This window comes from Gadus chalcogrammus, chromosome 12 (genome assembly GCF_026213295.1).
Source record: "Gadus chalcogrammus isolate NIFS_2021 chromosome 12, NIFS_Gcha_1.0, whole genome shotgun sequence".
In the NCBI taxonomy this organism is placed as follows: Eukaryota; Metazoa; Chordata; class Actinopteri; order Gadiformes; family Gadidae; genus Gadus; species Gadus chalcogrammus.
The window spans coordinates 15,768,986-15,784,880 of NC_079423.1; the positions used below are offsets into that span (position 1 = coordinate 15,768,986).

The following is a 15,895-nucleotide window of genomic DNA, read 5'->3' on the forward strand; positions in this document are numbered from 1 at the left end:
TATTGTGGTTTTTTTGTCCCCATAAGTGTCCGGACAATGGAGGTGGTCTTGCAGAGCCTCAAACTAGGCCACTCTATTGGGAGCTATAAGGACAAGGGGAGGCAATATGGGAAAGATACAAAGGGCAGGGGAACAAAGGTATAGAAACATCGCAGCACAGGGAGATGGGACAGGGAGAAAGAGATGGTGAACAAGACGAAGGTGCAGCGGGAGAAGAGAGACCGGCGGGCTGTGAGGAGGAGGAGGAGGAGGAGGAGGACGATGAAGGGTAAACCGCTTGCAGGAAAGAGGAACGCAAGCAGGGATGAAAAAAGGTATGACACTTACATAGCCGTCGTCATAGGGACTCATTGAGTAATATCCCTTCATGGATAGAGCGCCACAAACACACCGCACACGGAAAGAAAACGACAACAACAACACAAACACAGAGAACACAGGGGTTGAGATCAGGAAGCGGGATGAATGGCGAGGCGTCGGAGCCGTGCTTGGGCGCGTCGACCTGGACGACAAGGGCCGTCATCACATATCAGTCTGGGCAGAACGCTTTTACTGTTTCATAGGAATCCCCAGAGCCGTGTGGGAAATCGACCGTAGATGGCCTGAAGAGATTATCTGTTCCTCGTACAATACAGGTCGTTGTCCGCCGAACAAAAGCACCACTTGCTGTCCACTTTCAGAAACAGCGTTAACATCAATTCATATTTGTCTATGGGTTGGTCTATCTATCTATACATCTATCAAACTATATATATTAACTGTAGATCTATGTTTCTCTTTGTTTATGAAAGAGAACCCGTAACTCTAAGACACTATGGGAATCAAAAGTGAGCGTGAGAGTGTGTGTGTGTGTGTGTGTGTGTGTGTGTGTGTGTGTGTGTGTGTGTGTGTGTGTGTGTGTGTGTGTGTGTGTGTGTGTGTGTGTGTGTGTGTGTGTGCACTCACTGTGCCTGGCCTGGTAAAGTCGACGCTCTGTGCAACACTCTGACTCATTTGGCTGCTGAAGAGACGCACACATATGTTCTTGATGTACTCTGCCGAGATCTGCCTCAAACAAAGCACAATACACAACAGTTACTTGGTCTTTAAAGCATGGGTCTGTATGTGAAGCAATGTATCATGTTTGTATAATACATATGTATAGGGGAGCAATTCATAGATATGCAAAATACATAATATATATATCAAAATCAATTTCTTTGCCCCAAAATAATCATATAATTGATGAATATTCAAGTGGCTAGGGAGTTGGACACCCAAACAAAATGTACTGGTTTTGATTCCCAATATCTTGAGCCTAAACTGTAGGAAAACCTGTAGATTCCCTAACCCCCCCCACTCGCTTTAATATCCTAATGACAATCCTGTGATACCGTCTCTTTGGATAACGACCGTCATCTAAACAACTAACACTTTGCAATAACAGTAAGCTTCAAATAACCCGTGTGTCATTATGTGCGTTTGACGGCCCTATTGTGTCGCGTGGGGGCCCCACCATCTTCCCACTGGCCGTGGCCTCCAGGGAGTCCACCAGCTCGGCCGTGATGCCGATCAGGTTGCGGTAGTCGCCGTGCATCTTGCCCAACCACCGCGTGGCGTTGTTGGCCTTCCGCTCCGACTCGGCCAGCTGGAGCTGCATCTGCTGCATGGCCTCTGCGGAGACACACACACACACACACACACACACACACACACACACACACACACACACACACACACACACACACACACACACACACACACACACACACACACACACACACACACACACACGCTCAACGTAAACCACTGATGTGTGATGAATGCCACGCATGAACCCATGCATATTATATACTACTATACAAGTGGGATTGCATTTTTTTTTATTAAATGGTAGAAGGGAAGGGGCCAAAAATAACAGATCATTTTTGGAACTCAGGAGGTGGGAGTGGAGTCTACAGATGGCCATTGCATATTCAAATGGGTATAATTACCTTTGGTGCCTCGGCCTCCCTCCTTCTGCGTCACGTGTGTTAAGGATCGATTACATATTCGGACCGTGAATGCGACAAACAGTGGTCGATGACACAATTGGCCCTCGATGGTTAACGCTGGCGTTCGGCCAACACAGATCTCCAGGGAGGGTCGTGGGGACCTCAAAGCCCAGAGATGGCCCGTGTCTTTCTGGATGACATGCTTCGAGACAAACATGCATTGTTCGTCAAAGCACCGAGCATCCTGCTTGGAGTGGTGCGGACATCAGGACATGCTTTGTATCGGTCTGTCTCATGGAATGAGATAAATGCAGCGTCAAGAGTGCCCTCCATTCTTGGTTCTCCTTAGATAAATGCTGCATGGACCCCGCCACCACCCATGGCACCGGCCATACCTCCACATCACACTATTCAATCCGAACTTCAGTCAGAAACCTAGATAAACTCAGGAGCCTAATTTCCACAATTATGTCAAAAATGTCCCCTTCTAATGTATGCATGTATAGTATAAGGCATTTGGTTTCGTATATACCATTTATAAATAAACTCCATTGTCTCACGGTTTACAGTGCGGATGGATCAAGGTGGATCACTGAATGATAACATGGTCTGTGGTACATGAACATAGCATGAATACTATAGACAGGGTATGTGAATGTCAACAACAACAACCGAGTAAAAAAACCTGAAAAAACGCCAACTGAGAGCTTATTTTCATTGGAGACTTAAATGTGCCCCTTAGCAGCTAGAAGATGACACCCCACTCTGAGCTTACACAGGTTTACAGGTTTTTGCAACAGCAACAGGTTTACACTGCTGCTGGGTTGCTACACTGTGGTTTGGGGCCAATTTTTATCAGCAGGCTTTGTCTGGAAACAATGGGGAGCACAACTTGAACTAGCTTGGACATGTATCGTGAATGACTCGGAGCAGGTTGTGAATAGGCTGAATGGGCTCTGACAAGAGTGCCTGTGATTTGGCAGGGTCACACTGCCAGTGGCCTGAATTCAACCCAAAAGTAAAAGCATTTGGTGCGGTGTATACCATCATCAATATGATCCCAGGCTTAACCCCTTAAGAAAATCATCAAATACATGATCATTTCACCAACACAAATGGGGTAGGTTTACCAAAAATGGCATGAAAGATTCACAAACCGAAATCTGAAACGAGCATTCTGCTCCTCAAAAGGCCAGTCGATCTCTTTTTAAGCCTCATGGCATTGCTTCACATTCCACTGTTTGGTTTCCTTTCATTTCCAGCAGCCTGAACCTGAAAGACTTCACCGTGATTATCAAACACACAAAGGATGTTGTGCAGACACAACTCTCAGCACCGTTGGGGCTTTTTGCAAAGGACGACTGTTACCCATAACGTGTTTGAATATTAATAAAAGCTAATACATTTGTACACGTTGTCCAGGATGAAGGATACGTATAAGGTGAGCAGCCTGGGGAGGTTGGATGCCTTCAAGGCCACCGAAAGAAACTTCTCCAACTTTTCCTTCAACTCCGGTATCCAGGAATCCTGCACACACACAGACGCACACGCACACGCACACGCACACACACACACACACACACACACACACACACACACACACACACACACACACACACACACACAGAACGTGTGATACGTGTGAGAGCCAGTGAAACTTTGATTTATGATATTCAGAGATTAAGGCGTAAAATGACAACATCAGTTCACATACATAAGCAGTACATCACAGAGTAACGTTCAATGTCAGGTGTTATCGGCTTTCGATGAACCCTCACACTCAAGGCACAGAGACACACAAAGGGTCTCAAGGGAGACAGAATTAAACAATTGATATTGCAAATTTAAGCAATAAAAGCTTCCGATCATCCGCTCTATTCATCAGCTTTCATTTCAGGGCGATTCAGGAACAAACGAGGCACCTGAAAGAGTTCCCGGAAGGAGGGGTGGACTTTGGGGTTTGGCACGAAGGGCAGGGCGTAGAACGGGAGGAACTCGGTGGTCTGGCTCAGTGCGGCCCCCCGTGTCTCCAGGTAGTGCTTCAGGTGGAAGATCCTCTCCTCAAACTCAGCCAGGTCCTGAAGAACACAACGAGTGCAAACATTGGCATAAATATACAGTAAGATACACATCTCAATGTCGACTACAGGTGGATGCACCATTGTCATTGTGGTTCAGCTGAATGTGCAAAATATAAAGAATAAATTAAACATGGAAAGCTTTGAATGAATGGGGCATCTTCCAAGACGGACGAATAATAAAAAAAAAGATATAATAATGAACGAAACAATTATGACATCTGCTGGTTGATGATGATTTGACAGTCAGGGCTCAGAGGGAATAAAAGCGCTCCTCTGAAAGGTGGCTTTGTTTCAGTGACATTGAGGAGTATAAATACACTTAAGTGGTTCTTTTTGAGGTAATCAGTGGTAGCAAGCATTGAATAATCTCGTGTTTTAACAAGATTTATGATGAGTTAGGCCTACATGTGATTATTCTTTCAAAGTGGAACGTGGTCATCATGATTTTTTGTTGCATATGGAAGTGCACGTACATCTCTGCCAGGGTGATTCTTCAGAGGGTAGATGGTGAAGTGAATGTGAAGATAGAACTCCAGACGCAGAGCCAGGGGTTCCGTATCCTTGACCTCAGGGGGTACGTGTTCTTTCCACAGCTCAAAGAACACCTTGTGGTCCCCGTCGTCGAAGCAGCCAAGCAAGTCTCTCTGTTGAACAAAAATCAGAGGGCCTTGGAAAAAGAGGAATCTTCTGAAATGTTGAGATTTAGATAAGCTATAAACAGATATTTTATAAATATTAAGACTTTCCAAAACATCGATATTTATATTCTATCTTGATATATTCTATGCATCTAGATTGTTCATTATAAAAAGATGTCAACAGACCTACCTATGAGCCTTTAGTCCACTGGTTATGAGTGATCGTTCAGATTGGGTCAGAGTAGTACAAGTTTACCTGAATGGTGACGTTCTTTGATTCTCTCTGTCGGTTCTGTCCTTGAGGTTTCGAGACGAGCTTGCCCTTGTTTTGGCATTCCTTTTCAAAACTGCGAGTGGTGTCGGTGAATTCTGCATACTTTAGATACTAGCAAAATAGAAAAGTCATACAAATACTTTAAAATGCATCACAGGTTTACAACAGTAAACCAAGCTGGAAATTGTCTCTGTTATACATTATCATTAACTAGTTGGGACTGTTATGTTGTTCTTACCTCCTTGATCATCCCCAGAAAGTCTGCCTCATTCGCCAAAGTTTCGCCCATCTGAACTGGCTCTTTGGAATTCATCTAAACGACGTGGTATTGTTTTCTATTACAAACAAAGAGGTGTAAAGATGTCTTCCTATCATTGATAAGCTAAGTGAGTGCTGAAATGTGTTATTTAGTTCAAATGGATGCTGACTAGAAACAGACGTTATGCCTCAGAGGAAGACAGCACACTTTTAAACATGAGATACAAGATTTATCCGACACATAGTCGTGCATCTACACGACCATGGTATTCATGATGAACTAACACAATTACTATATTAACCGCGACAATAGCTCAGTACTAGGGCTATCTTAGGGAACGTTTGCGAGGGGACATACAAGGTAAATTTAGACCTTAACCACGTATATGCTTTCTCATTGTGGCATAAAACATACCTTTTTATAATGTTTTGTATGTTGCGAACCCGATACGCCCATCAAGAGAACATGTGTATGTGTAATCCATAATCCACAAACTGCTCATAACAGTTTAAATATACATAACAATAACACTCATAAATTAGCAACGGTACATAACAGGACGCCAAGGCAGAACACCTAGCAACCGGGTTGTTGTTAAAACAGAGCCGTAAAGGGGAGACCGCCAGAAAGTGTCGCAAATATTCACCTTGAATGGGTGTTGTTATTACCATTATTTTATTTTATTGTAATTTCAATCATTTTAATATGTAACGTGTTTGCTTTCAATCAATAGTGTTATAATTTAAGGAGATAAAGATATATTTACTTTAATATTTGCTCTTGCTGTGCCAGTGTGGACAACGTTTTTTTTTTTTATTAGTCCATTTTTAATCGAAAGGGGAACGAAAGTATACTATCTTCTCCAATGAATATTTTAACAAAATCAAAAAATAAAATGTGCTTACTTTTATTTTTTACAGCAGAATCATATCCGGTTCAAAGGGTAAAGTTCGCGCACAAACATCCTTTTTTCATAACACCTACCCGTTGGACACATCCGACGAAATTGTTGTAGTCCTCTGGAACAACACATCACTTTGGTTTAATTTTATGGTAAATTGGGAGATTTACATTCCAGGGGCCTCATGACAGAAAAAATCCTAACTTCTCATCCTAACTTAAATTAGGGACTCAAAGATAGGAAAAATCCTAACTTCCTATTACAGAAGCAGTCCCTAACCTGTTGGCCGTTTACTATCTTATCTTTGGCCTCCTATTTTATCTTAATTTAGGTAATCCTAACTGCTCTGTAAATCAGATAGAACGAGTTACTTTTAACGTTAACAGATACTGTTGATAAAGGATCTTTGTTAATAACGGCAAGATAGTTGCACTAGTAGTACGACGTCATGGCGGGTATTGATACAGGGAACAAGAAAAGGAGTTATAAAGTAGTAAAGTAATTCGTCCACCAAATTCAAAATGTAATATCTTTGCAGGCGATAAAATGAAATTAAAATATGGTCAGGAAAATTTAAGAAATCATTACGCGGCCTACGTAGCCTTTCAGACATCACGTTTAAGTTGTGTTGATCCTCGTCTTCATTGTCAAGCAGACCTACTAGCAGTGCTGCTGCCATTTTTTTCAGTTATTGACTGTTATTTTGAATTTAGGACAGGGTGTATGGCCACCTAACTTAGGGATCCTAACTCAAGAAATTCCTAACTTAGGATAGTTCTGTAATGGATAAATTCCTATCTTAAGATAAGTTAGGATTTCTTCCTAAGTTAAGTTAGGAAACCTTCTGTAATACCAAAACCCCTAAATACCTTCCTATCTCAAGATAGGATAGGATTTCAGAGTTAGGAAGTTTCTGTAATGAGGCCCCAGTGCCACGACTCACTTGTTAGTAGAAAAATAGTGTACTAGTTAGTTCAGCTGGAACTTTCACAAATGTTCTTTTGAAGTGAAGCCAACCGATTGTGGATTATCAGCGTCAGCGGAGCTATGAAGTTAAGTGCCCAATTTATTACAGGAAAGGACTGAACTCAATTTAGAATAAGTTTCGGGAATCTTCATCTATGCTGCTCATGTTTACAAGTTTAACAAGCTTAAAATTAAGCTGAAATGTGACTTAAGGAATCCTTTTACTGCTTAAATTACTATTACCTACTTGTTATTGACTAGTAGCCAAATTCACTATATTACAGGTTTCATGTGAAATCTGCCACCTGTGCTGGCACTGCTGGATGTGTTCTTTCTTGCATAAAGTCTAATTATTGGCTCCATGTAATCCATTGCATCATGCAGATGTCCTTCAACAAGGCAATAAAAAGAGAGCCTTCCTCACTACCTCTTGACACATTTCCAGACACAGCTCAATAGAGTGAAAGAGTCTAGCAATGTTCTTGCGCTCCGTTCTCCTGTGTGGCCTGCACGCCCTCGCCCTGGCAGGTCCACTTACCAAGCCTACAACTGACTCCAATGTGAAGCTTGAGCGTGGCTCCTGTCCGTTGTACTGGTATGACTCTGGCACCGACTGCTACAAATATGTTTCCGGCCGATCTAGCTGGGCCGATGCTGAGCTCTACTGCCGATCTTTGGGCGCAAACCTGGTCTCTATCCATAGCGCCAGCGAAATGAACTTCATTACCACGCTGGTAGAGAACTTTGACCCAACCAAAGGGTACCACTGGATAGGATTCAGTGATGTGCATGAAGAAGGCGCCTGGATGTGGAGCGACGGGTCCCTAGGAGACTTTGCTGCTTGGTCCCCGGGCCAGCCAGACAACTATATCGGAGTGGAAAGTTGTGCCCACATATATTGGCAGCCGAAGGAACCTGCTTGGAATGATGCGTTGTGCACAGATCTTTTTTCTTCTGTTTGTAAACTTCGTAAAACTTGTCCATATCTATGACTGTTTATTTGAACCGTAAGAATAAAAATATGACCAATCATAAGACTATCTTTTCATGTTGGATTTACTGAGATTGTTTTACAAACAAGGGGTGGTTAATACTGAATGTTTTCAGTTTTCATTAATCGTTTATAATAATGTTATACAATTTATTTTGAACATTATTAACTTATATTTAACTTTGACGGTGGGTCTTACAATAGATTACTATTTTTAAGGTAGTATTTTAGCCGGCGGAAATGTTAATTCCCTTTATACGTGAATGAGGAGTAGAAAGTCGGCATCTATCACCATTTGACTGGGCGTGTTGATAGCGCTTCGGTCTGCATTTGCATGTGATTGAGTGGCACTGTCAACCAGAAATCAGCCGGTTGCCTTTTGTTCACTGAATGGTTAAAACATAATTAAATGTTGGCACTGCTTTTCAGAGTAATTCGTGGTGAACACTAAATGATAAGTCTTATCATAACCCTAAGAGGACACATCATACAATAAATTACAATGCATGAGTTCACAGCTACACCTGTATATAAAATGTTTTTTTTTATTGGGCCCTCTTATTATTGACAACTTTTAGCTGAACATTATAGGGTCCCATCCTTCCATTCCCTGTTTTCTCAGTTAAACACAGAAATCAACTAGTCTACATTTGTCCCAGTGTTTTTTAGATGCGAAATGAAGCAAAAAAAGGCGCACTTTTTCTCCGGTAACGCAGTCGTTCTATTTCATGTAGGCTACGCCGTCTAGGCTTCGCCTTATGGGCTTGTCCCATGCGCGTGCTCACGGGCACTGAAATTTCCAACTATGCACCAATCAACGACGGGCACCTGGGGTGTTTCAGGGTCCACTCACACCAGGCCTACCGTGCCCAAGTCCGTTTCACACCTTCTGTGATCAAGTCTAGATCGTTTGGCTAGTGTGAGCATGCCAACCGTACTCTAGTCCACTTCCATTCCGTGGCCTGAGCACACTTCGGAGAGGTGTGCTCAGGCCACGGTAGTGGTACAGATGCTAATGAGCCAACACGAACACGCACACACGCACGGCTACGCTACCTGAGCTGAATGACGTATAGTCCATGCGACCCTTTTTTCCCATTAAACAATAAACATGATGGCAAGTGGTTCACGTTGGTGCGATAGTGAGATGAGAATTTGATCAAAAATACCCCGTTCGTCACGGCGCAGGCTTTCTTGGCTCACTGGAGAAGGAGGGGCTGCGCACGGAGTCAAGACCTCTTTAGAATAATTTGCACACTCACAAATGTTTTTATTTTTTAATGAATGAAGACACCCGCATGCAAGAATAAGTTCCTGTCTTGAGTGTAGGCTACAAACGTGACTAACTTTTTACAAGTGCAAAAACGCCAACATATTCTTTATTTTGCTGACGTTTCACAGCATGAAGCGTGCTTGCGTTTCTGCAGTAGGCCTACTTATTGGAAAAAGGTTTGGCCTTCTACACTATCAAGGTTTATGTGGCAGCTGTTTCGGCTGGCCATGCAGGCTTGGCCGTTGTCTTGCTAAAAAGAGCCAGACAGACACCCAGAGCACTTAATGATCATGTCACATCCACACTTGGTCATCACAGAAGCCAAGTTGATGGCAAGGATGCCTTTTGAAAAAGCATATTCCTGAGCATATTGGACTCCCTTATTGGGAAAACGCAGAAGCGCATTTTTACGTCCAATTGCAATATAATGAAAGTTTTACAAAGGCTAAACCCTGTTAGCAATCACTCCCTCAAAGAGGATGTTGTCTACGTGGTCTGCTGAGGCATGTGGCTCAAATAATGAGGATCTGAAAACCGAACTCAATCAGGTTCAGAGGCTTCTTGAAAAGACAAGAGTAAAAGAGATGGAACAAAATTAATGGAACTGCTAGGTTATTTGGACCCTTTTAAAAGGAGGTGTTGTATGAGATGCATCATTTATGCAAAATCACAGCTGTTTTACCAGTTACCACAGCTAGGTTTGACTGCAGTTTTTCCACTCTAAAACCTGTAAAAATCACCTTCGCTCAACTATGTTAACTGAGAGGTTGTCCCATTTAGCTGTGCTCAGTATTGAGTGACCATGTGAAGGTCGTTAACTTGAACAAGTTTGTTCAACACTTTGCTAGAAGTCACGGCAACTTCCATCTGAAATTGATTTAACTGTAGTTTAATGTATAGTCATGTGCAATAAAATATAATATGAATTCCATAGTTCCTGTGGATTCTGAGGTCTTGCCTCAGACATTATGATCCAGATGATCAGCAGGTTACATGTTGCTTGTTCACTCATGTATTTGAGGTTGTTTGCTAATAGGACATTTATGACGGTACTTTCATGTCCACAACTCTGAGTGAGTGAATGAGTGAGTGAGTGAATGAGTAGCCTAGTGTGAATTGCTGTGTGTGTGTGTGTGTTTTTGTCTGGTGTGTGTGTGTGTGTGTGTGTGTTTTTGTCTGGTGTGTGTGTGTGTGTGTGTGTGTGTGTGTGTGTGTGTGTGTGTGTGTGTGTGTGTGTGTGTGTGTGTGTGTGTGTGTGTGAGGTGGAGGGGTACGTAGATTATGATTACATTCTTGTACATTTTAAATTGTTGTATTGCAATAAATCCAAAAAAGAATGTGTTAACTAAGAAGGTACTTGACTGAGTCTTTATTGAATCAGAGGGAAGTGGTTTGACATTTACAGTCATGGTTATCATTGCAATAAACCTGCATTAGACTCTTGTTTCAATCCACATAACCTAATTCTATTCATGGCTTATTTTGTATGACTAAATTTGTCCATAATCCCACAAAACTCACTAGAAGACTTCATTTGAGGGGTCTTTTTTTCAACATTTTCTCTGGGGGAGCAAACCCCCTTAGAATTGCTTTTTGACACTGTACAATGTAAGTACAGACTACACAGACTGTAGTTAGTGGACAGAGAAAATGTCCACAATTCACAAATTAAGACCCATACATCCAAAAAGCCAGCTACATCTCTGACTTGCCTCCCACCCCGTGTTCTATTTCATCCCTACTGACCAAAGCACTGGATATCTCCACTTCGCGCATGCGCATTTCGAGTAGGTACCTAATGTCCCGCCACCTGTGCCTGGATAAAAGACTTTCTTACAAATCGACCGCAGTCTGTTCAAATTGGCACCCACAGCTCCTCCACCCTCATGCTCAGTACGGGTTCTCCACAGGGCTGCGTGCTGAGCCCACTCCTGTATGCCATCTTCACACATGACTGTACTCCCACCCACCCCACCAACACAATAGTCAAATTCGCGGATGATACGACTGTGGTGGGGCTCATAACCGGAGGAGACGAGTCGGCCTATAGGGATGAGGTGCAGCGGCTGGTGGAGTGGTGGGCTAAAAAACAACCTGACCCATAATACAATAAAAACAAAGGAGGTTATAATGGATTTCAGGCGTCACAGAGCCGACCCCGCCCCCCTCCACATAAATGGTGACTCTGTGGAGAGAGTCTCCGCCTTCAAGTTCCTGGGAATTCACATCTCTGAGGACATATCCTGGTCAGCTAACACATCAGCGGTGGTGAAGAAGGCCCAACAACGACTCCACTTCCTGAGGGTACTCAAGAGAAACAAACTGGAGGAGAAGCTGCTGGTGACCTTTTACCGCTCCACCATCGAGAGTGTGCTGGCCTTCTCCATCACTGTGTGGTATGCTAGCTGTACAGCGGCTGACAGGAAAATGCTGCAGAGGGTGATAAGGTCAGCTGAAAAAACTTTTGGCTCTCCTTTGCCCTCCTTGGATAACATTGCCAGCTCACGATGCATCTCAAGATCAAGAAAGATCATCCGTGACCACCTCCATCCCGGCCTGGTTTAACACTTTTAAACATGATGTACAAGATTAATCCGACAGATAGTCGTGCATCTACACGACCATGGTATTCATTATAAACTAACACATTACTATATTAACCGCGATAATAGCTCAGTACTAGGGCTATCTTAGGGAACGTTTGCGAGGGGACATACAAGGTAAATTTAGACCTTAACCACGTATTTGCTTTCTCATTGTGGCATAGAACATACCTTTTTATAATGTTTTGTATGTTGCGAACCCGTAACGCCCATCAAGAGAACACGTGTATGTGTAATCCATAATCCACAAACTGCTCATAACAGTTTGAATATACATAACAATAACACTCATAAATTAGCAACGGTACATAGCAGGACGCCAAGGCAGAACACCTAGCAACCGGGTTGTTGTTAAAACAGAGCCGTAAAGGGGAGACCGCCAGAAAGTGTCGCAAATACTCACCTTGAATGAGTATTGTTATTACCATTATTTTATTTTATTGTATTTTCAATCATTTTAATATATCTAACGTGTTTTCTTACCATCAATAGTGTTATAATTTTAGGAGATAAAGATATATTTACTTTAATATTTTGCTCTTGTTGTGCCAGTGTGGACAACGTTGTTTTTTATTTTATTAGTCCATTTGTAATCGAAAGGGGAACGAAAGTATACTATCTTCCCCAATGAATATTTAACAAAAATCAAAAACTAAAATTTGCTTACTTTTATTTTTACAGGAGAATCATATCCGGTTCAAAGGGTAAAGTTCGCGCACATTGTTGCGGCGCGGGTAGATTTTAATTTGCCATAGTGATGAATGAAAGTTTACTGAAAAACATCCTTTTTTCATAACACCTACCCGTTGGACACATCCGACGAAATTGTTGTATTCCTCTGGAACAACATATCACTTTGGTTTAATTTTATGGTAAGTTGAGAGATTTTAAACTGGAAACAAGCTTCCATGCGGCTAATGGCTAACTAGCGTTGCAGTCCTTTCCAGTTGTTGTTACCCCATACACACACAAACACAATGTTTATACCATCGTAGTCTTTATGCTACTACTATATTACATTAAACTGTGGAGGGATGCTAATTTCTTGTTGTGTTAAATTCACCTGGCTCTTGTAAGCGCGTATATGTCATCCAGTACAATCAGTTGTGTATTAAACCATGTTCCCAGATAGATACCATAGTCTCCCATCACCATGGCTGGGATTCTATTTGAGGACATCTTTGACGTGAAGGATATTGATCCAGATGGCAAAAAGTTTGACAGAGGTAAGGTCTATGTACTGTTATTTTAGATCTACATTGACCTGACACTGTCTTTAGTTTACAACGCAAAATACTGTCAGCTTTACCGAGGCACTGTTATGTTGGTTTTACTACTTGTAACGTTAGAGACAATATGCATGCCAAGACGCATCAGATTTTCTTCACCATATCATTGTGTAGTAAGTTGCATTTGGATTCTGGTAAAGGTGATCTGTGCATAATATGTTTAACACAAACTATGTCCTGATCTTTTCTACAGTGTCACGTCTGCACTGTGAAAGTGAGTCGTTCAAGATGGACCTCATATTGGATGTGAACATCCAGATATATCCTGTTGATCTAGGTGAGAATATATATATATATATATATATATATATATATATATATATATACACATATAATATACTACGTTAAGAGATCGGGTCATGATGGGGATCAAACAACATTCCGGGTTCGGAGCCGATCTTTGAAGTTATTCCCCTGACCAATACATCCTCGTGCTGGCAATCATATTACTATCATCTGGAATGATATAAAAAATTATTATTTTTTGTCACCATTTGAAACATAAGCATCCTATCTCGAACCTGGAAAGTAGGTAAAACAGTAGTTTGTATTCAACCTCACCATTTTCAATGAGTAGTATATTATTGGATATTGGGTCAACTAGGCAGGGGCTAATTAATGTTTGCATTGAATGAAAAAACAATGTACGCAGATGACATGTTCAATTGTCTGGGTCTCTCAGTCACCACGCTCAGCTGTTTGTATCATCAGGATCATTTTAATTTGTGCCGCCATGTTATGCAATTGCAATAACCATTTCTGTAGCTCACTCATTCAGACATTGGATCAGGGTTTTACAGTGCTAGAATACAAATTCCTATATACTAAATACGTTCAGCTCCATCTGGTATTGTATGCCTTTTCTATGTGTAGAATGGTGTAAGTAATGCTATTTTTCTAAGTACCATAACGACAAACCAATCGCTGATGTATTTCACTGATATTGAAAGTTTCCTTTTATTTATGTTTTATATAATTAAGACTATTGGTCTAATGTGTTTTTTGTATTATTGGTCTTTTCAGTTATCCACTGTTCAGCACCTTGGGCCGTTATGTTGTGTGTAAATGTGCTTTCTAAATTAAATGTACTTACTAGGGGACAAGTTCCGGCTGGTCATCGCCAGCACGTTATACGAGGACGGAACGCCGGATGACGGGGAGTACAACCCCCAGGATGACCGCCCTTCTAGGTGGGTGCTCCGGTCATTATCTGAAACGGCCTCTGTTTGCCAACCCCCGTCCTAAACATACAAAGAATATACATATTCTAGCACCCCAAAGTGTACAGACCTATGGAATAAAAAGATCAAATAAGTAATGTTATAGAATTTTTTTAAATATTTCCAGGGCAGGTAATGTAAGTTGGCACTCTGTTTTATGCATTAGTAAAAATCCCATCCCATTACTGTTTTGCTTACCTTCTTCCATATGTTCATTCTACAGAGCAGACCAGTTTGACTACGTAATGTATGGAAAGGTTTATAAGATCGAGGGAGACGAGACCTCCACGGAAGCAGCCACACGCCTGTAAGTGATCTTTTGCTTTGTTTTACATTTTCTGTGTGTATGTATGTCTTTGGTTGAAGTTAAATGGAACAGGAGGATTCAGGCTTTTGGCGTGTGCTCCAATGTGATTTTAGATTAAAAGAGCCCAAAATGACGATCAGTTTCGGAGTTATAATTGGTTTAGTTCTCCTTGGAACTTTGAAGCAGAATCCTAATGTAAGAAGAGTCATTTGACTCGCGAGAATATTAATGTGGAAAACACGGGTGTGTTTATAAAGGGTGTGATAAAGAGTAACAATTCAGGGCTGCACTGACAATTTGCCTTTTTCTGTGATTTAGTGTCATCAAAAGTGGGGAGTGTCCACCTATATGTATGCTGGGTAGATCAGTCTACCAGCCTGCCCTGTGGACTGCAACAGATGTTGCTTATTATCTATGTACCATACATCTAGGGGACACTCCCACTTGTGATGTCACTAAAACACAGCATATGGCAGATTTACAAACGGCTTGTAATGGCTAATCCACACACACCCAGGGGTAAAATAGGGGTCTCTTTTTATCGTATAATCTTATTGTATAGCCCCTTTATCAAGGGCTCTACAAAGAGGTACCCCCAGGCGCCCTTGCAGGCTTCTCCGCCCACTGCCCACTGTTGCTCTCGTTCTTCCAGCTCGGCCTACGTCTCGTACGGCGGACTCCTGATGAGGCTCCAGGGAGACGCCAACAACCTCCACGGCTTCGAGGTGGACTCCAGGGTCTACCTGCTCATGAAGAAACTGGCCTTCTAAGGCAGCCCTGCTGCTGTGGTTTTACCCCGGTCCCCACCGACGCTGAGCCCTCCAGTCCTTTGCGATGGCCGACGGCTGCCGTGGTGTTGAACTGAACTGTACGCACCCAGACGCCTCATTCCAACCTCCTCAGAGGGAAGCTCACGCTGTCATGCTAGCTCAAACTTTAGCCCAGAGGAAACGGGAAGGACGTCAATTGCTTCATATTTTGTTTTTATTCGGTTACTTAAATAGTTTTCCAAGGGATGGATCGCTTTAGAAAAAAATGAATCAATGGGACAAAAAAAAATGCAAATGTCATCCGCTGTAAATAAAACATTTCTTTTTTTTTATAACAATTGATTGTGTAT

The 15,895-nt window shown here is 42.1% G+C and overlaps 2 protein-coding genes across 3 annotated transcripts in view; one reads left to right on the plus strand and one right to left on the minus strand.

The window, feature by feature from the left end:
- LOC130393110 (lisH domain-containing protein ARMC9) overlaps positions 1-12,297 on the minus strand; it is a 36,834-nt gene extending 24,537 nt beyond the window's left edge. The window contains exons 1-10 of the mRNA XM_056603699.1: positions 12,131-12,297; positions 5,205-5,301; positions 4,949-5,077; positions 4,528-4,698; positions 3,896-4,051; positions 3,408-3,500; positions 1,974-1,998; positions 1,496-1,653; positions 946-1,044; positions 328-363 (exon numbers count right to left, since the gene is read on the minus strand). Coding sequence (XP_056459674.1) covers positions 328-363; positions 946-1,044; positions 1,496-1,653; positions 1,974-1,998; positions 3,408-3,500; positions 3,896-4,051; positions 4,528-4,698; positions 4,949-5,077; positions 5,205-5,279 — 942 coding nt within the window. The 5' untranslated portion in view covers positions 5,280-5,301; positions 12,131-12,297. The remainder of the gene's footprint in view (positions 1-327; positions 364-945; positions 1,045-1,495; positions 1,654-1,973; positions 1,999-3,407; positions 3,501-3,895; positions 4,052-4,527; positions 4,699-4,948; positions 5,078-5,204; positions 5,302-12,130) is intronic.
- A 353-nt stretch (positions 12,298-12,650) lies between these two features.
- Positions 12,651-15,880, plus strand: polr2h (RNA polymerase II, I and III subunit H). Of its 2 annotated transcripts, none has more exons than XM_056603844.1 (6): positions 12,651-12,831; positions 13,088-13,185; positions 13,442-13,525; positions 14,345-14,438; positions 14,692-14,775; positions 15,428-15,880. In XM_056603844.1, the coding sequence occupies exons 2-6, from the start codon at positions 13,113-13,115 to the stop codon at positions 15,543-15,545; spliced, it is 453 nt and encodes a 150-aa protein (XP_056459819.1). In that variant the 5' UTR covers positions 12,651-12,831; positions 13,088-13,112; the 3' UTR covers positions 15,546-15,880. The 2 variants fall into 2 exon arrangements, with proteins under 2 accessions (XP_056459819.1, XP_056459820.1); XM_056603845.1 differs by having other exon boundaries at positions 13,092-13,185.
- The last annotated feature ends 15 nt before the right edge of the window (positions 15,881-15,895 follow it).

Bases quoted from the DNA above. Each gene is read 5' to 3' on its own strand.
- polr2h (XM_056603844.1), top strand. From the start codon at position 13,113: ATGGCTGGGATTCTATTTGAGGACATCTTTGACGTGAAGGATATTGAT. The intron at 13,186-13,441 runs GTAAGGTCTATG...TCTTTTCTACAG, and splicing joins TGGCAAAAAGTTTGACAGAG to TGTCACGTCTGCACTGTGAA. The intron at 13,526-14,344 runs GTGAGAATATAT...TGTACTTACTAG, and splicing joins GATATATCCTGTTGATCTAG to GGGACAAGTTCCGGCTGGTC.